Source organism: Oncorhynchus nerka, linkage group LG2 (genome assembly GCF_034236695.1).
Source record: "Oncorhynchus nerka isolate Pitt River linkage group LG2, Oner_Uvic_2.0, whole genome shotgun sequence".
Taxonomy (NCBI): Eukaryota; Metazoa; Chordata; class Actinopteri; order Salmoniformes; family Salmonidae; genus Oncorhynchus; species Oncorhynchus nerka.
Genome location: NC_088397.1, coordinates 11,335,832 through 11,356,903, shown reverse-complemented (window position 1 = coordinate 11,356,903; position 21,072 = coordinate 11,335,832). Strand labels below are relative to the sequence as shown.

Sequence of the window (21,072 nt, the reverse complement as noted above, 5' to 3'; positions counted from 1 at the left end):
GTGAGTCAGCGTGTCTCACCTCCTAACAGTGAGTCAGCGTGTCTCACCTCCTAACAGTGAGTCAGCGTGTCTCACCTCCTAACAGTGAGTCAGCGTGTCTCATCTCCTAACAGTGAGTCAGCGTGTCTCACCTCCTAACAGTGAGTCAGCGTGTCTCACCTCCTAACAGTGAGTCAGCGTGTCTCACCTCCTAACAGTGAGTCAGCGTGTCTCACCTCCTAACAGTGAGTCAGTGTGTCTCACCTCCTAACAGTGAGTCAGCGTGTCTCACCTCCTAACAGTGAGTCAGCGTGTCTCACCTCCTAACAGTGAGTCAGCGTGTCTCACCTCCTAACAGTGAGTCAGCGTGTCTCACCTCCTAACAGTGAGTCAGCGTGTCTCACCTCCTAACAGTGAGTCAGCGTGTCTCACCTCCTAACAGTGAGTCAGCGTGTCTCACCTCCTAACAGTGAGTCAGCGTGTCTCACCTCCTAACAGTGAGTCAGCGTGTCTCACCTCCTAACAGTGAGTCAGCGTGTCTGACCTCCTAACAGTGAGTCAGCGTGTCTCACCTCCTATGAGCATGGTGCAGATGGAGAAGATCTTCTCTGAGTCGGTGTTGGCTGAGACGTTTCCGAAGCCCACGCTGGTCAGACTGCTCAGAGCGAAGTACAGAGACGTCACGTAGGAGCTCCTCACTGACGGCCCGCCTCCTAGCGCCGCCCCCGAGGCCCCTGAGCCATTCACCTGGCTCTGCCCCGCCTCGCTGACGTTCCATTGGCCGGAGCTGAAGGAGGAGGAGAAATCCTGTCCAATCGGCTCAGACCCTGATGTGTTCCAGTGATTGTAATTGGCTGCCAACCCATTCGTTCTAGAAGTGTGCAGCGAATCAGTGACTCCGAGGAATGATGTTAAAGGGGACAGGAAGTAAGGGGTGTCGAGACGTTTTGCCAGTTCATGAAGCCAGCCTGGGGAGATTAGAGAACAGTGTTAATATTTATATCACTTAGTAGAAATGTCACAGAAATGCAAATTCTCCTGCAGTTATTTAATGACCTTTAAGTAGATTGCTGCATGAACATGTGAACCAGACACCACGGACCCAAAGGACACAGTGATTATTTGTGTGTGTGTGTGTGTGTTTGTATGTGTGTGTGTTTGTATGTTTGTATGTTTGTGTGTATGTGTGTATGTGTGTGTGTGTGTGTGTGTGTGTGTGTGTATGTGTGTGTGTGTGTGTGAATGTGTGTGTGTGTGTGTGTGTGTGTGTGTGTGTGTGTGTGTGTGTGTGTGTGTGTGTGTGTGTGTGTGTGTGTGTGTGTGTGTGTGTGTGTGTTTCTATGTGTGTTTGTATGTGTCTGTGTGTGTGCATCCGTGCCTTGAGTGCAGTCAGTGATACTGACTTCTTATTCAGTGTTCATTTATCCTGTACATGCAGAGCCAGACAGCACTGTCTCTCTAGTCCCTGGAGTTGTATATGGTGCTGCAGTATGTTCTGAATGCAGATCCTGTCCATGGTGTTGAAGTATGTTCTGAATGCAGACCCAGTCCATGGTGTTGAAGTATGTTCTGTATGCAGACCCTGTCCATGGTGTTGAAGTATGTTCTGTACGCAGACCCAGTCCATGGTGTTGAAGTATGTTCTGAATGCAGACCCAGTCCATGGTGTTGAAGTATGTTCTGTACGCAGACCCAGTCCATGGTGTTGAAGTATGTTCTGTATGCGCAGACCCAGTCCATGGTGTTGAAGTATGTTCTGTATGCAGACCCTGTCCATGGTGTTGAAGTATGTTCTGTATGCAGACCCAGTCCATGGTGCTGCAGTATGTTCTGAATGCAGACCCTGTCCATGGTGTTGAAGTATGTTCTGTATGCAGACCCAGTCCATGGTGCTGCAGTATGTTCTGAATGCAGACCCTGTCCATGGTGTTGAAGTATGTTCTGTATATGACAGACCACAGAGTGTTGAGTATGTGGTGACCCTGTCCAGAGAGACAGAGTTCTGTAGAGAGAGACCCAGTCCATGGTGTTGAAGCCCTATCTTCTGTCTCATGTAATCTACCTTCCAATAAACCCCTGAGACACCCTCTCTGCATCCCATGGTGTTGAAGTATGTTCTGTTTCAAATACTAGAAGTCATTTAAAATATTTCTGTGCAGATTGAGTTGCCAGGTGCAAGTAACCAATGAATTCTGCAAACTCCATTCATCCGACACTCCAGTCCATGGTGCAAATGAAAGTAATTGAGACCCTGTCCATTGTTGAATGTTCTATTTGACCCTGATATCCATGGTGTCTGTGAGTCTGAGGTGATGCAGAAGTCCATGGTGCCTCGGGGTGATTGAGGACAGTATTGCAGACACGACACACTGACACACACACAGCACACACACACACACACACACACACACAGACAGACACACACACCACACAGAGAGAGAGAGAGTAGTGGTTGGCTGCTAACTGACAGACAGAGGACCATGGTAACTGCAGTCAGAAGTAATCTTCAGTCAGATGACCAGCTAACTGACAGACAGAGTGACCAGCTAACTGACAGACAGAGGACCAGCTAACTGCAGACCAGAGGACCAGCCCCTGACAGACAGAGGACTGTTGAGAGACAGAGGTCCAGCTAACTGAAATCAGAGGACCAGCTAACTGTGAGACAGAGGACCAGCTAACTGACAGACAGAGGACCAGTCACAAGAAGAGTGACAGCTAACTGACAGACAGAGGACCAGCTAACTGACAGACAGAGCTACCAGCTGTGACCAGAGGACCAGCTAACTGACAGACAGAGGACCAGCTGAACCCACAGACAGTCCAAACTGACAAATGTCTAACTGACAGACAGAGGACCAGCTAACCCAGACAGAGGACCAGGTGATTGAGGACCAGTATGAGACAGACAGCAGACCAGCTAACTGACACAGACAGAGGACCAGCTAACTGACAGACAGAGGACCAGCTAACTGACAGACAGACCAGCTAACTGAGAGACAGAGGACCAGCTAACTGACAGACAGAGGACCAGCTAACTGACAGACAGAGGACCAGCTAACTGACAGACAGAGGACCAGCTAACTGACAGACAGAGGACCAGCTAACTGACAGACAGAGGACCAGCCAACTGACAGACAGAGGACCAGCTAACTGACAGACAGAGGACCAGCTAACTGACAGACAGAGGACCAGCTAACTGACAGACAGAGGACCAGCTAACTGACAGACAGAGGACCAGCTAACTGACAGACAGAGACAAGAGAATAAAAAAGGGGACCAGTAGGATGGAGTCATATGTTCTGGAATGCACAAACTGACATTTGACAGAGGTCATGACATGAATATATAACTGTAGACCAGTCTAACTGACAGACAGCTCAGGGACCAGGAGTAACTATTGTTGGACCATGAGAACCAGTCCATGGTGGGAGTTACCAGCTAACTGTTCTTTACATGAGACCCTGTCCATGGTGAGGAGTTACCAGCAAGGAGTAACTGTCTGTACAGAGGAGTTACTATCAAGGTCACCACATGCTAACTGTCTTTACATGTGTGAGTTAGACAGTTCTGTTGACAGAGTTACCATCTGACAGAGGAGCTAACTGTGTCTTCCAGACAGAGACTGTCTTTACATGTGTGGACTATCAAGGAGTCAGTCTTTACATGTGTGAGAGACCATCAAGGAGCTAACTGTGTCTTTGAGACAGAGGAGCTTAACAAGGAGACACTGTGTCTTTACCAGCTAACACTGTCTTTACATGTGTGGAGGACCAGCTAACTAACTGACAGACAGAGGACCATCAACTGACAGACAGTGAGGACCAGCAACTGACAACTGTCTTTACATTGAAAGTTACATCAAGGAGTCACTGTCTTTACAGCTAACTGAGTCAGACAGGGAGTTACCAGGAACTGTCTTTACATGAGAGGAGTTACCATCAAGGAGTAACTGTGTCTTTGAGTGTGTGGAGTTACCATCAAGGAGTCAGTGTGTCTTTACAGTGTGGAGGACCAGCTAACTGACAGACAGAGGACCAGCTAACTGACAGACATCAGGACCAGCTAACTGAGGAGACATCAAGGACCAGCTAACTGACAGACAGAGGACCAGCTAACTGACAGACAGTGGGACCAGCTAACTGACAGACAGAAGGACCAGCTAACTGACAGACAGTGACCAGTTAACAAGAGAAGACAGTGTCTTTGAGTGTGGAGCTACCACTGACAGAGTGAGGACCAGCTAACTGACAGACAGAGGACCAACTCAGACAGGACCAGCTAACTGACAGACAGAGGACCAGCTAACTGTTTACAGACAGAGGACCAGCTAACTGAGTAACTGTCTTTACAGACAGAGGGACCAGCTAACTGACAGACAGAGGACCAGCTAACTGACAGACAGAGGACCAGCTAACTGACAGACAGGGGGACCAGCTAACTGACAGACAGAGGACCAGCTAACTGACAGACAGAGGACCAGCTAACTGACAGACAGAGGACCAGCTAACTGACAGACAGAGGACCAGCTAACTGACAGACAGAGGACCAGCTAACTGACAGACAGACCAGAACTGACCAGCTAACTGACAGACAGAGGACTTCCAGCTAGACAGACAGAGGGACCAGCTAACTGACAGACAGAGGACAGAGACAGACCAGCTAACTGACAGACAGAGGACCAGCTAACTGACAGACAGAGGACCAGCTAACTGACAGACAGAGGACCAGCTAACTGAGTGTGAGACAGACAGAGGACCAGCTAACTGACAGACAGAGGACCAGCTAACTGACAGAGGACCAGCTAACATCAGAGACCAGCTAACTGACAGACAGAGGACCAGCTAACTGACAGACAGAGGACCAGCTAACTGACACAGGGGACCAGCTACATGTGTGGACTATCAGAGGACAGTAACATGACAGACAGAGGACCAGCTAACTGACAGACAGACCATCAACACCACTGCTAACATGACATCAACACACTGACATGAGGACCATCAAACATAACTGACAGACATCAGGACCAGCTAACTGACAGACAGACGGGACCAGCTAACTGACAGACAGAGGACCAGCTAACTGACAGACAGGGGACCAGCTAACTGACAGACAGGGACCAGCTAACTGACAGACAGGGAGACCAGACAGACATCAGGACGCTAACTGACAGACTAACTCAACTGACAGACAGAGGACCATCAAGGAGTAACTGAGTGACAGAGGACCAGCACTGACAGACAGAGGACCAGACAAGGACCAGCTAACTGACAGACAGGAGGACCAGCTAACTGACAGACAGAGGACCAGCAACTGAGTCACTGACAGAGGACCAGCTAACTGACATGACATCAGGACCAGCTAACATGACATCAAGGACACCTGACATCACCAGCAACAACTGACAGACAGAGGACCAGCAACAGTAACTGACAGACAGAGGACCAGCTAACTGACAGACAGAGGACCAATAACAACATGACAGACAGAGGACCAGCTAACTCAAGAGAACAGACAGACAGGACCAGCTAACTGTGCTTTACAGACAGAGGACCAGCTAACTGACAGCAGAACCAGCTAACTGAGGAGACAGAGAGGACCAGCTAACTGACAGACAGAGGACCAGCTAACTGAGAGCTAACAGACAGAGGACCAGCTAACTGACAGACAGAGGACCAGCTAACTGAGAGACAGACAGAGGACCAGCTAACTGACAGACAGGGGACCAGCTAACTGAGAGACAGACAGAGGACCAGCTAACTGACAGACAGAGGACCAGCTAACTGACAGACAGAGGACCAGCTAACTAACAGTCAGAGGACCAGCTAACTAACAGTCAGGGGACCAGCTAACTAACAGACAGAGGACCAGCTAACTATTATTGAACGAAAGAAACAGTTCCAAGGACAAGAGAATAAAAAGGGAGAGTAGGATGGAGTCATATGTATGGAAGAGCACAAACTGATCATTGTTTGTTACAAGGTCATGTTGCTGGCTACGTGATGCTAATATATAACTGTAGAAAATAGAAAACAGCTATCCAAAGTCTTGTGGTTGGATATTGTCATTCTGGAATCAGGGCTGGACAAACAGCTCAACACTGCTGGAGTTACCATCAAGGAGTAACTGTCTTTACATGTGTGGAGTTATCATCAAGGAGTAACTGTGTCTTCCATTGTGTGGAGTTACCATCAAGGAGTCACAGTGTCTTCCATTGTGTGGAGTTACCATCAAGGAGTAACTGTGTCTTCCATTGTGTGGAGTTACCATCAAGGAGTAACTGTGTCTTCCATTGTGTGGAGTTACCATCAAGGAGTAACTGTCTTTACATGTGTGGAGTTACCATCAAGGAGTCACAGTGTATTCCATTGTGTGGAGTTACCATCAAGGAGTAACTGTCTTTACATGTGTGGAGTTACCATCAAGGAGTCACAGTGTATTCCATTGTGTGGAGTTACCATCAAGGAGTAACTGTGTCTTTGAGTGTGAGGAGTTACCATCAAGGAGTAACTGTGTCTTCCATTGTGTGGAGTTACCATCAAGGAGTAACTGTGTCTTTACATGTGAGGAGTTACCATCAAGGAGTCACTGTGTCTTCCATTGTGTGGAGTTACCATCAATGAGTAACTGTGTCTTCCATTGTGTGGAGTTACCATCAAGGAGTCACTGTGTCTTCCATTGTGTGGAGTTACCATCAAGGAGTAACTGTGTCTTCCATTGTGTGGAGTTACCATCAAGGAGTCACTGTGTCTTCCATTGTGTGGAGTTACCATCAAGGAGTAACTGTCTTTACATGTGTGGAGTTACCATCAAGGAGTAACTGTCTTTACATGTGTGGAGTTACCATCAAGGAGTAACTGTGTCTTCCATTGTGTGGAGTTACCATCAAGGAGTAACTGTCTTTACATGTGTGGAGTTACCATCAAGGAGTCACTGTGTCTTCCATTGTGTGGAGTTACCATCAAGGAGTAACTGTGTCTTCCATTGTGTGGAGTTACCATCAAGGAGTAACTGTCTTTACATGTGTGGAGTTACCATCAAGGAGTCATTGTGTCTTCCATTGTGTGGAGTTACCATCAAGGAGTCATTGTGTCTTCCATTGTGTGGAGTTACCATCAAGGAGTCATTGTGTCTTCCATTGTGTGGAGTTACCATCAAGGAATAACTGTCTTTACATGTGTGGAGTTACCATCAAGGAGTCACTGTGTCTTCCATTGTGTGGAGTTACCATCAAGGAGTAACTGTCTTTACATGTGTGGAGTTACCATCAAGGAGTAACTGTCTTTACATGTGTGGAGTTACTATCAAGGAGTCACTGTGTCTTTACATGTGTGGAGTTACCATCAAGGAGTCACTGTGTCTTTACATGTGTGGGAAGTTGCTAACTATCCAATGTCCCAATAGCTCTTCATTATCATTGAACTAATAACTAAAATACCATTTAATAGGTTTTCGTGTGTGTGTGTGTGTGTGTGTTTTAGTTTGTTGCCAGGTTTACCCACCATTATCCCAGGAGCTCAGGCTGTTGCTCTCGATCTCCTTGCGTCCGATGAAGTACCAGACGCAGGCCATCCAGTGGGCCAGCAGGGCGAAAGTAGACATGAGCAGGGTGAGAACCACGGCGCTGTACTCAGAGTAACGCTCCAGCTTCTGGAGCAGCCTCAGGAGACGCAGTAACCGCACTGTCTTCAGCAGGTGGACCCCAAAGTACTGCACAGGGGAACAGGAGGGGAGGGAGGGGTCAATGGTCATTGGTATTGACAGAGTGCATGTGTGTGTGTGTGTGTGTGTGTGTGTGTGTGTGTGTGTGTGTGTGTGTGTGTGTGTGTGTGTGTGTGTGTGTGTGTGTGTGTGTGTGTGTGTGTGTGTGTGTGTGTGTGGTGTGTGTGTGTGTGTGTGTGTGTGTGTGTGTGTTCTTGAAAGTTGGAAAGTTTGACAGTTGAGTGATGCCTTTGAGGTGTTGTTGTGAGAAATGTTCTTGGTTCGGGGATCGATGACACAGCAGGAGGCTGGTATTGATACGTCACTGGACACCATTAAAGCCTGGGGAGACTCGGTGTGACTGATGGCTCAATACGTCTCACACAAACATGACCTATTCCTCACACACAGACAGACACACCCCAGTCCCTGGCTGGCTGCACCCCCATGTCCTATGAAGCCCTTTGGTCAAAGAACAAAGTGATCAGTCACCATTCTGCGTGTGTGTTTCTATGTACAGTACCAGTCAAATGTTTGGACACACCTACTCATTCAAGTGTTTTTCTTTATTTTTACTAATCTCTTCTTTGTAGAATAATAGTGAAGACATCAAAACTATGAAATAACACATATGGAATTATGTAGTAACCAAAAAAGTGTAAAACAAATCCAGATATATTTTATATTTGAGATTCTTCAAATAGCCACCCTTAGTCTTGATGACAGCTTTGCACACTCTTGGCATTCTCTCAACCAGCTTCATGAGGTAGTCACCTGGAATGCATTTAAATTAACAGGTGTGTCTTGTTAAAAGTTCATTTGTAGAATTGCTTTCCTTCGTAATGCATTTCAGCCAATCAGTTGTGTTGTGACAAGGTAGGGGGGTATACAGAAGATAGCCCTATTGGGTAAATGATCAAGTCCATATTATGGCAAGAACAGCTCAAATAAGCAAAGAGAAATGACAGTCCATTATTACTTTAAGACATGAAGGTCAGTCAATGTGGAAAATGACAAGAACTTTTAAAGTTTCTTCAAGTGATGTTGCAAAAACCATCAAGCTATATGATGAAACTGGCTCTCATGAAGACCGCCACAGGAAAGGAAGACACAGAGTTACCTCTGCTACAGAGGATACGTTTCATTAGCACCTCAGATTGCAGCCCAAATAAATGCTTCACAGAGTTCAAGTAACAGACACATCTCAACATCAACTGTTGAGAGGAGACTGGTTGAATCAGGCCTTCATGGTCGAATTGCTGCAAAGAAATCACTGCTAAAGGACACCAATAATACGAAGCGACATGCTTGGGCCAAACAACACAAGCAATGGACATTAGACCAATGGAAATCTGTCCTTTGGTTGCATGAGTCCAAATGTGAGAATTTTGGTTCAATCCGCCAAGTTTTTTTGAGATGCAGGGTAGGTGAACGGATGATCTCCGCATGTGTATTTCCCACTGGGAAGCATGGAGGAGGAGGTGTGATGGTGTGGTGGTGCTTTGCTGGTGACACTGTCTGTGATTTATTTAGAATTCCAGGCACACTTAACCAGCATGGCTACCACAGCATTCTGCAGCAATACACCATCCCATCTGGTTTGGGCTTAGTGGGACTATCATTTGTTTTTCAACAGGACAATGACCCAACACACCTCCAGGCTGTGTAAGGAGAGTGATGGAGTGCTGCATCAGATGACCTGGCCTCCACAATCACCCGACCTCAACCCAATTGAGATGGTTTGGGATGAGTTGGACCACAGAGTGAAGGAAAAGCCGCCAACAAGTGCTCAGCAAATGTGGGAACTCCTTCAAGACTGTTGGAAAAGCATTCCTCATGAAGCTGGTTGAGAGAAGGCCGAGAGTGTGCAAAGCTGTCATCAAGGCAAAGGGGTGGCTACTTTAAATAATCTCAAAAATATGTTCATTTGTTTAACACTTTTTTGGTTACAACATGATGCCATATGTGTTATTTCATAGTTTTGATTTCTCCACTACTACAATGTAGAAAATAGTAAAAATAAAGAAAAACCCTTGAATGAGTAGGTGTGTCCAAACTTTTGACTGGTACTGTATGTGTATGTGTATCTGTGTCTGTGTCTGTGTGTGTGTGTGTGTGTGTGTGTGTGTGTGTGTGTGTGTGTGTGTATGTGTGTGTGTGTGTGTGTGTGTGTGTGTGTGTGTGTGTGTGTGTAAGTATGTATGCTTGTGTATATGTGTGTGTGTCTGTCTGTGTCTGTGTGTCTGTGTGTGTGTGTGTGTGTGTGTGTGTGTGTGTGTGTGTGTGTGTGTGTGTGTGTGTGTGTGTGTGTGTGTGTGTGTGTGTGTGTGTGTGTGTGTGTGTAAAGTATGTATGCTTGTGTATGTATGCTTGTGTATGTGTGTGTGTGTGTGTGTGTGTGTGTGTGTGTGTGTGTGTGTGTGTGTGTGTGTGTGTGTGTGTGTGTGTGTGTGTCTTCTCATATGTCTGTGCATGCCTGCGTTGCGGGAACGTGCCGCACACCCACCACGCTGATATTGAAGGCGTAGAGCAGGTCAAAGGGCAGGGCGGCGATCAGGTCAACAAACAGCCAGGAGGTGGCGTAGTGTACAAAGATAGAGCGGGCTTCATAAACCACCTGACCCGTCGTACTCACATAGGTGGTGCGGAAGTTCAGTGCAATGTCTGTCACAGAAAACACATGGTGAGATAGAATAGGACAAAAGGGACATTTCGATTGGACCAGCCAACACATAGAACACCAATAACAAACACAACAGAGGACACACAGACAGCAGTTAAAAAGGATCGCTCCGAAGTGGGATCATTCAACCATCATTCAATCATCATTCAACCCAGCAAGCAACATTTGGCATGGGACGTCATAATGACGTTGTTCCTGGTCATAAATCGGTTGTAGAGATGTCAGATTACAACCAGGTTAAGACATTTATTTTCATGTCAACATCAATATGTCTGGGAAAGACGCAGAAGTTATCTTGTCAGATAAATGAGATTACGACCATTAGAAAACCAGTGGAGGCTGCTGAGGGGAGGACGGCTCATAATAATGGCTGGAACGGAGCCAATGAAATGGTATCAAACAAATCAAAGACGTGGTTTCCATGTGGTTGATACCGTTCCATTGACTCCGTTCCAGACATTATTATGAGCCGTCCTCCCCTCAGCAGCCTCCACTGTTGAAAACATAATTTACAGTTTTTTTAAAGGGACTAGGGTTGAAAAATTCTGGTAATTCCCAAAATTCACAGCTTTCCATGAATCCCGGCTGGAAGATTCCTGGACACGGAAAGGAATAAGCAGGAAATCTGGAATCCTACAACCAGGACGTCTGGAAGATCTGGAAATTTGGGGAAAGTTTGCTGAATCTTGCAACCCTAAACGGGACATCAAGAAGAACGGAAAAAATCAGTATACAATTTAACCATGACTTGACATTGCAACCAGTTGTGCCTGCTGGGTAACAGAGGAAGCTTTTTGGTATTGATCTTAGTTATTATAACCATAATCCCTCACAGTAAACAGTCTGGAAACAAGAGGTGGAAATGTAATCAGTCTGTTTAATAAAATACAGAAGTGCTCATTGATCACCTCAAACGATTGGCTGGATGTTAATTAGATGAGGAAGTGCCTTGGATGTTAATGGGATGTGGATTAATATTGGCTGTTATGATGATCGAGAAGTGAATGATGCAATTGTTTATTAAATCAATGGGTGTGTGAGCGACTGAGGGGTTGAACCCATGTCTCCAGGGCCACAAGAGTGTGTTAGCCTGCCCACAATGTCACCCCGGTTGTAATCTGAATGTTAAAGCCTAGACATTATCTCTGGGAGCTAACAGAAGTCTTCAGCTTAATCATCGCTCTGTTACAGGTGGGGTAACATTCTGGGGTGTGGAGGGGTAACATTCTGGGGTGTGGGAGGGGTAACATTCTGGGGTGTGGGAGGGGTAACATTCTGGGGTGTGGGAGGGGTAACATTCTGGGGTGTGGGAGGGGTAACATTCTGGGGTGTGGAGGGGTAACATTCTGGGGTGTGGGAGGGGTAACATTCTGGGGTGTGGGAGGGTAACATTCTGGGGTGTGGAGGGGTAACATTCTGGGGTGTGGAGGGGTAACATTCTGGGGTGTGGGAGGGGTAACATTCTGGGGTGTGGGAGGGGTAACATTCTGGGGTGTGGGAGGGGGGTAACATTCTGGGGTGTGGGTGGGGTAACATTCTGGGGTGTGGGTGGGGTAACATACTGGGGGTGTGTGGGAGGGGTAACATTCTGGGGTGTGGGAGGGGTAACATTCTGGGGTGTGGGAGGGGTAACATTCTGGGGTGTGGGAGGGGTAACATTCTGGGGTGTGGGAGGGGTAACATTCTGGGGTGTGGGAGGGGTAACATTCGTGTGGGAGGGGTAACATTCTGGGGTGTGGGTGGGGTAACATTCTGGGGTGTGGGAGGGGTAACATTCTGGGGTGTGGGAGGGGTAACATTCTGGGGTGTGGGAGGGGTAACATTTTGGGGTGTGGGAGGGGTAACATTCTGGGGTGTGGGAGGGTAACATTCTGGGGGTGGGAGGGGTAACATTCTGGGGGTGGGAGGGGTAACATTCTGGGGGTGGGAGGGGTAACATTCTGGGGTGTGGGTGGGGTAACATTCTGGGGTGTGGGTGGGGTAACATACTGGGGGTGTGTGGGAGGGGTAACATTCTGGGGTGTGGGAGGGTAACATTCTGGGGTGTGGGAGGGGTAACATTCTGGGGTGTGGGAGGGGTAACATTCTGGGGTGTGGGAGGGGTAACATTCTGGGGTGTGGGTGGGGTAACATTCTGGGGTAGGGGAAGGGTAACATTCTGGGGTGTGGGTGGGGTAACATTCTGGGGTAGGGGAGGGGTAACATTCTGGGGTGTGGGAGGGGTAACAATCTGGGGTGTGGGAGGGGTAACATTCTGGGGTGTGGGTGGGGTAACATTCTGGGGTGTGGAGGGGTAACATTCTGGGGTGTGGGAGGGGTAACATTCTGGGGTGTTGGTGGGGTAACATTCTGGGGTGTTACAGGGGTAACATTCTGGGGTGTGGGAGGGGTAACATTCTGGGGTGTGGGTGGGGTAACATTCTGGGGTGTGGGTGGGGTAACATTCTGGCGTGTGGAGGGTAACATTCTGGGGTGTGGGTGGGGTAACATTCTGGGGTGTGGGAGGGGTAACATTCTGGGGGTGGGAGGGGTAACATTCTGGGGTGTGGGAGGGGTAACATTCTGGGGGTGGGAGGGGTAACATTCTGGGGTGTGGGAGGGGTAACATTCTGGGGTGTGGGTGGGGTAACATTCTGGGGTGTGGGTGTGTGAGGGGTAACATTCTGGGGTGAGGGTGGGGTAACATTCTGGGGTGTGTGAGGGGTAAAATACTGGGGTAGGGGAGGGGTAACATTCTGGGGTAGGGGAGGGGTAACATTCTGGGGTAGGGGTGGGGAGGGGTAACATTCTGGGGTAGGGGTGGGGAGGGGTAACATTCTGGGGTAGGAGTGGGCTAACATTCTGGGGTGGAGTAACATTGTGGTGTGGGGGAGGGGTAACATTCTGGGGTAGGGGTGGGCTTACCAATGATGAACAGAATCTCCACCAAGATGTCGCTGTAACTGGGGGGGTTGCGAGCCCCAGAGCCACCCCCCTCGTCCCGCCCCTCCACCACGGTGAAGCAAACGTTATAGGGCACGGTGATGGCCACATAGAAAGTGGCCAGCAGGATCAGCCAATCCCAGCCCGCCTTGAAGGTCCCATAGTGTAGCAGGATGAAGCGAGACTTTGGGGTGGCAGCCACCTTGTACTCAGGGATGGGGTTGGTGGTCGCCCCAAACATACTCTGGAGAGAAAAATGACACATCATAACAACACGAAGGCAAACACCAAGACATTATAATAGAGGTAAATAAAAATGATACACTGAATGAATAAAGTCCATGTGGGATCATGAGACAGATACAGAAATAACTGGTATAGGATGGAAGGATCTGGAAAAGACGGCGCAGAACAAAAAGAAACCGGTATAGGATGGAAGGATCTGGAGAAGACGGCCAAGAACAGAAAGAACTGGTATAGGATGGAAGGATCTGGAGAAGACGGCCCAGAACAAAAAGAAACCGGTATGGATGGAAGGATCTGGAGAAGACGGCCAAGAACAGAAAGAAACCGGTATAGGATGGAAGGATCTGGAGAAGACGGCCCAGAACAAAAAGAAACCGGTATAGGATGGAAGGATCTGGAGAAGACAGCCCAGAACAGAAAGAACTGGTATAGGATGGAATGATCTGGAGAAGACGGCCCAGAACAGAGTGAGATGGACAGAAGCCCTGATGACCTCCCAACGGAGGGATGGGCCTATGTAATTAAGTAAGTCCATGACTGAAGGGTTTATCCTTACGAACAAGACTGATCCCAGAGCCACTGATGCCGTCTTAGTCACCCAACGGCCAGATATTGACCATAGGAGTTAGATATACAGCACAAACAGATCTTGAACCACGGCTACTAACAAAAGGGTTATTATGATCCCATTCAACCTCTCTTTCGTATCGTCTGAGATCCCCAAAGAATGGAAAGCTGCCGCGGTCATCCCCATCTTCAAAGGGGGTGACACTCTAGACCCAAACTGCTACAGACCTATATCTATCCTACTCTATATATATCTTTCTAAGGTCTTCAAAAGCCAAGTTAACAAACAGATTACAGACCATTTAGAATCCCACCGTACCTTCTGCGCTATGCAATCTGGTTTCAGAGCTGGTCACGGGTGCACCTCAGCCACACTCAAGGTCCTAAATGACATCATAACCGCCATTGATAAGAGACCTTACTGTGCAGCCGTATTCATCGACCTGGCCAAGGCTTTCGACTCTGTCAATCACCACATTCTTATTGGCAGACTCGACAGCCTTGGTTTCTCAAATGATTGCCTGGCCTGGTTTACCAACTACTTCGTTGATAGAGTTCAGTGTGTCAAATCAGAGGGCCTGATGTCCGGACCTCTGGAAGTCTCTATGGGTTAAATTCTTGGACAGACTCTCTTCTCTGTATACATCAATGATGTCGCTCTTGCTGCTGGTGATTCTCTGATCCACCTCTACGCAGACGACACCATTCTGTATACTTCTGGCCCCTCTTTGGACACTGTGTTAACTAACCTCCAGACAAGCTTCAATGCCATACAACTCTCCTTCCGTGGCCTCCAACTGCTCTTAAATGCAAGTAAAACTAAATGCATGCTATTCAATCGATCACTGCCCGCACCTGCCCACCCGTCCAGCATCACTACTCTGGAAGGCTCTGACGTAGAATACGTGGACAACTACAAACACCTAGGTGTCTGGTTAGACTCTAAACTCTCCTTCCAGACTCACATTAAGCATCTCCAATCCAAAATTAAATCTAGAATCAGCTTCCTATATCGCAACAAAGCATCCTTCACTCATGCTGCCAAACATACCTTCGTAAAACTGACCATCCTACCGATCCTCGACTTCGGCGATGTCATCTATAAAATAGCCTCCAACACTCGACTCAACAAATTGGATGCAGTCTATCACAGTGCCATCCGTTTTGTCACCAAAGCCCCATACACTACCCACCATTGCGACCTGTACGCTCTCGTTGGTTGGCCCTCGCTTCATACTCGTCGCCAAACCCACTGGCTACAGGTTATCTACAAATCTATGCTAGGTAAAGCCCTGCTTTATCTCAGCTCACTGGTCACCATAGCAGCACCCACTCGTAGCACGCGCTCCAGCAGGTATATCTCACTGGTCACCCCCAAAGCCAATTCCTCCTTTGGTCGCCTTTCCTTCCAGTTCTCTGCTGCCAATGACTGGAACGAACTGCAAAAATCACTGAAGCTGGAGACTCATATGTCCCTCACTAGCTTTAAGCACCAGCTGTCCGAACAGCTCACAGATCACTGCACCTGTGCATAGCCCATCTGTAAACAGCCCATCTATCTACCTCAACTAACCCACCTGGTTAAATAAAGGTGAAATTAAAAATGTTTTCAAAAAATTCTAGCTCCAAGACGATGGCAGTTTGGAAAAAAATGAAAAAGTAAATTGTGCTGATTTACTGGCACATTGAACCATATGGGGCACCGTAGTTTAAGAACTCTGTGGGTAGTACTAAAAACAATGACGTCATTGTCTGAATTCCTACATCTTTATGCACCTTCGCCATTGAAATGTTGAGGAAGTGATTACCCATAGGAGTGGTGGTTTGATGTTTATAGGTGCTTATATGGGCTGTATTGGAGAATATAAGAGTGATGATAGGATGAGATATGGGCTGTATTGGAGAATATAAGAGTGATGATAGGATGAGATATGGGCTGTATTGGACAATATAAGAGTGATGATAGGATGAGATATGGGCTGTATTGGAGAATATAAGAGTGATGATAGGATGAGATATGGGCTGTATTGGACAATATAAGAGTGATGATAGGATGAGATATGGGCTGTATTGGAGAATATAAGAGTGATGATAGGATGAGATATGGGCTGTATTGGACAATATAAGAGTGATGATAGGATGAGATATGGGCTGTATTGGACAATATAAGAGTGATGATAGGATGAGATATGGGCTGTATTGGAGAATATAAGAGTGATGATAGGATGAGATATGGGCTGTATTGGACAATATAAGAGTGATGATAGGATGAGATATGGGCTGTATTGGACAATATAAGAGTGATGATAGGATGACGTGAGATGTATTGGACAAACATGTTGCTAACTGGGTGATATGGGGACATGTCGTGCGAAGCAGAGCTCTAACAGACCCCCCATAATGCATCGCTCTTTACAGCTCTTTATAATTCCAGTAGCTAACTGCAAAGATGTTTTCTGTAACTGTCCCTCCATGTGTTACAGTGTACTCACGTTGTTGATCTTGAGCTTGTCCTGTTTCTGCAAGTGGCCAGACAACTGGTAGAGTACGGCCCGACTACGCCGGCGATTGTGGTCAAAGCCTGGGGGGCGGGTGATCTGGTGCACCTCCAGACCTGTCTCCTCGTCTGGGGACCGGCAGGCCGAGGGGTGGGGGTGGAGGGAGAGACAAGGCCGAGGGGTGGGGGTGGAGGGAGACAAGATCCTTTTGATGTACTGTAATTAGCGTATTCATTGTTCATCAGGTAACTGTCAATCCCTCTCCCTCCAACCCCTCTCCCATTTTCCCTTCATCTGAACCTCCCTCCCTCCCTCCCTCACCAGTGTCTGAGTCTTGTCCATGGTCCCCCTGGTCCTGCTGGTCCTTCCTGGTCGCTGTGATGTCCTTGTGGGAGACCAGGAACAGCACCACCTCTCCCTTCTCATTCTTGATGGGTACTATGTCCAGCAGACACCAGAACTGCTCTCCTGAGATACAGACAGACACACAGACAACCATAGGTCAGAGAGGAGTAAAACATATAGGCTCTGTCTCAATGGCCTTGATCATCTGTCCTCTCCTTCATCTGCAATTATCTGAAACAACTGAGCAAGTGAAAACTAGACTAATGACTTTGATGAAGGGGAATAGATGCATTTGAGAAAGAGCCATCGAAATCCCTGAGGGACCTGTGGAGAAAGTCTTACCAGACCACTGACTAATCTCTGTCAACTAGAACCAAGATGGTTCCCTTCCTTACCCCCCTTCTTGTACAGGATGCACTCAGTCTTAAATTCCTGCCGCTCGTCCAGAGCCTTTTGGATCTGAGTGTTTAGGCTCTCGCTGGTGTCTGAGCCGTACAGGAAGTGACACCTGCAGCTCTTTTGCATCAGCTCACCGCGGGCGAAGCCGGTCAGCTCGCAGAAGCCGTCCGAGCAGTAGACAATGGGGTAGAGCGACTGCACCTGGGCGTTACCCAGGACAAAGTTACTGTCTGAGAGAGAGAGAGAGAAAGAGAGAGAGAGAGAGAGAGAGAGAGAGAGAGAGAGAGAGAGACAGACAGACAGACAGACAGACAGACAGGGAAGAGTTTCAAATGCTATTTGGGATAAAGAACATCAAAGAGACCTCCTTTGAACTTTGTATAAAAGTTGAATGATATTTTTCTCTGGATTACTTGCAAGACTTTGTGAGTCTTTGTGATTGTAAGGGCGATGAGGCTGTGTTTTTGCTCCAAGCCGGGTCTCTGGCTGAGTATGGGAACGAAAGAGCAAACCTAACAAATCACATAGCTTGGCTTAAATTAAGGGCATCAGTGGCCAAAGGCAACACACAGAACTGTGTTAATTCATGCATGAATGAAGTCAAGACATCAATTACATATACATGCAGTTCCTGTTTGAGTCAAGGGTGGTAGGGGGATTTGAGTGGCGCTGCCTGGCGCTTGATGGAGATACGGCCTCTTGAATATTTCTATGGGTAATTTAGTTGTTTGATTAGTAGGCTTTAGGGGCTCTACAGGAGAACAATTCACTCTGCAGGAGATGTTGAGTCCTTTACAGAAATAGGATATGTAGGACTGGGGCACTCACTGTGAAGAATGTGTATAATATAGAGAGGGAGGGAGGGAGGGAGGGAGGGAGGGAGGGAGGGAGGGAGGGAGGGAGGGAAAGAGAGAGGGAGAGAAAGAAATGGCCAAAAATGTAATGCTTTTAATCTCTGATGGGGATAAAAACAATGACTACCCCACCTCAGCTACAATGAAAAGATGTGATCCTAGTAATATCTAAAGTTGCTGCACAGCTGTGGTTCCCATCTGATCTCATCCATACTCAATGACTACCCCACCTTAGTAACCATGACAACAGGTGATCCTAGTAATGTCCATACTCAATGAGATGGACAGGACGCTACAAGATAATCTGCTATAATCCATTCCTATCTCTGCACATGAATGGATTATCACAGATTATTTCTGTGGTATCCATCTCATTTGCCTTGGACTTGAACACCAAGACCTAGAGATCTGTCAATCCAGGAGCCACCAACAGTAAGGTATCACAGGAAGAGAGGAGAGAAAGAGACTGTGCTGTGCTTATAGACAGCCATTCAGAAGCCCTGGTACACTGAGGCACGTGGCTCCTGATTTGATGTAAATGGAATAGATTATTATGCTTGATATTACAATGCTGCCTCATCCAGCAGTTGGAAGCACGAGAGCGAGAGAGGGAGATTACATAAAGAATATATAGAGGTCCTAGATGGCAGGGAGCTCAGCCCCAGTGATGTACTGGGCTGTCCACACCAACCTCTGTAGTGCTTTGCGGTGCATTTGCCATACCAAGCGGTGATGCAGCCAATCAAGATGCTCTCGGTGGTGCAGCTGTATAACTTTTTGAGGATCCGAGGGCCCATGTCAAATGTTTTCATCCTCCTGAGGGGGAAGAGGAGCTGTGCCCTCTTCACGACTGTGTGGGTGTGAGTGGACCATGTTACGTCCTTAGTGATGTACATTTACATTACATTTACATTTACATTTAAGTCATTTAGCAGACGCTCTTATCCAGAGCGACTTACAAATTGGTGCTTTCACCTTATGACATCCAGTGGAACAGCCACTTTACAATAGTGCATCTAGGTCTTTTAAGGGGGGGAAGGATTACTTTATCCTATCCTAGGTATTCCTTAAAGAGGTGGGGTTTCAGGTGTCTCCGGAAGGTGGTGATTGACTCCGCTGTCCTGGCGTCGTGAGGGAGTTTGTTCCACCATTGGGGGCCAGAGCAGCGAACAGTTTTGACTGGGCTGAGCGGGAACTGTACTTCCTCAGTGGTAGGGAGGCGAGCAGGCCAGAGGTGGATGAACGCAGTGCCCTTGTTTGGGTGTAGGGCCTGATCAGAGCCTGGAGGTACTGAGGTGCCGTTCCCCTCACAGCTCCGTAGGCAAGCACCATGGTCTTGTAGCGGATGCGAGCTTCAACTGGAAGCCAGTGGAGAGAGCGGAGGAGCGGGGTGACGTGAGAGAACTTGGGAAGGTTGAACACCAGACGGGCTGCGGCGTTCTGGATGAGTTGTAGGGGTTTAATGGCACAGGCAGGGAGCCCAGCCAACAGCGAGTTGCAGTAATCCAGACGGGAGATGACAAGTGCCTGGATTAGGACCTGCGCCGCTTCCTGTGTGAGGCAGGGTCGTACTCTGCGGATGTTGTAGAGCATGAACCTACAGGAACGGGCCACCGCCTTGATGTTATTTGAGAACGACAGGGTGTTGTCCAGGATCACGCCAAGGTTCTTAGCGCTCTGGGACGAGGACACAATGGAGTTGTCAACCGTGATGGCGAGATCATGGAACGGGCAGTCCTTCCCGGGAGGAAGAGCAGCTCCGTCTTGCCGAGGTTCAGCTTGAGGTGATGATCCGTCATCCACGCTGATATGTCTGCCAGACATGCAGAGATGCGATTCGCCACCTGGTCGTCAGAAGGGGGAAAGGAGAAGATTAATTGTGTGTCGTCTGCATAGCAATGATAGGAGAGACCATGTGAGGTTATGACAGAGCCAAGTGACTTGGTGTATAGCGAGAATAGGAGAGGGCCTAGAACAGAGCCCTGGGGGACACCAGTGGTGAGAGCACGTGGTGAGGAGACGGATTCTCGCCACGCCACCTGGTAGGAGCGACCTGTCAGGTAGGACGCAATCCAAGCGTGGGCCGCGCCGGAGATGCCCAACTCGGAGAGGGTGGAGAGGAGGATCTGATGGTTCACAGTATCGAAGGCAGCTGATAGGTCTAGAAGGATGAGAGCAGAGGAGAGAGAGTTAGCTTTAGCAGTGCGGAGCGCCTCCGTGATACAGAGAAGAGCAGTCTCAGTTGAATGACTAGTCTTGAAACCTGACTGATTTGGATCAAGAAGGTCATTCTGAGAGAGATAGCGGGAGAGCTGGCCAAGGACGGCACGTTCAAGAGTTTTGGAGAGAAAAGAAAGAAGGGATACTGGTCTGTAGTTGTTGACATCGGAGGGATCGAGTGTAGGTTTTTTCAGAAGGGGTGCAACTCTCGCTCTCTTGAAGACAGGAGGGACGTAGCCAGCGGTCAGGGATGAGTTGATGAGCGAGGTGAGGTAAGGGAGAAGGTCACCGGAGATGGTCTGGAGAAGAGAGGAGGGGATAGGGTCAAGCGGGCAGGTTGTTGGGCGGCCGGCCGTCACAAGACGCGAGATGTCATCTGGAGAGAGAGGGAGAAAGAGGTCAGAGCACAGGGTAGGGCAGTGTGAGCAGAACCAGCGGTGTCGTTTGACTTAGCAAACGAGGATCGGATGTCGTCGACCTTCTTTTCAAAATGGTTGACGAAGTCATCTGCAGAGAGGGAGGAGGGGGAGGAGGATTCAAGAGGGAGGAGAAGGTGGCAAAGAGCTTCCTAGGGTTAGAGGCAGATGCTTGGAATTTAGAGTGGTAGAAAGTGGCTTTAGCAGCAGAGACAGAGGAGGAAAATGTAGAGAGGAGG

The 21,072-nt window shown here is 48.1% G+C and overlaps 1 protein-coding gene across 1 annotated transcript; it reads right to left on the bottom strand.

Moving 5' to 3' along the window:
- Positions 1 to 537: 537 nt before the first annotated feature.
- Positions 538 to 17,564, bottom strand: LOC115128147 (potassium voltage-gated channel subfamily H member 8-like). Its single transcript, XM_065020590.1, has 7 exons — positions 17,340 to 17,564; positions 16,921 to 17,067; positions 16,594 to 16,727; positions 13,271 to 13,532; positions 10,190 to 10,347; positions 7,485 to 7,692; positions 538 to 947 (listed from the first exon to the last, which is right to left on the bottom strand). The coding sequence occupies exons 1-7, from the start codon at positions 17,467 to 17,469 to the stop codon at positions 538 to 540; spliced, it is 1,449 nt and encodes a 482-aa protein (XP_064876662.1). The 5' UTR covers positions 17,470 to 17,564.
- Between the last annotated feature and the right edge of the window lie 3,508 nt (positions 17,565 to 21,072).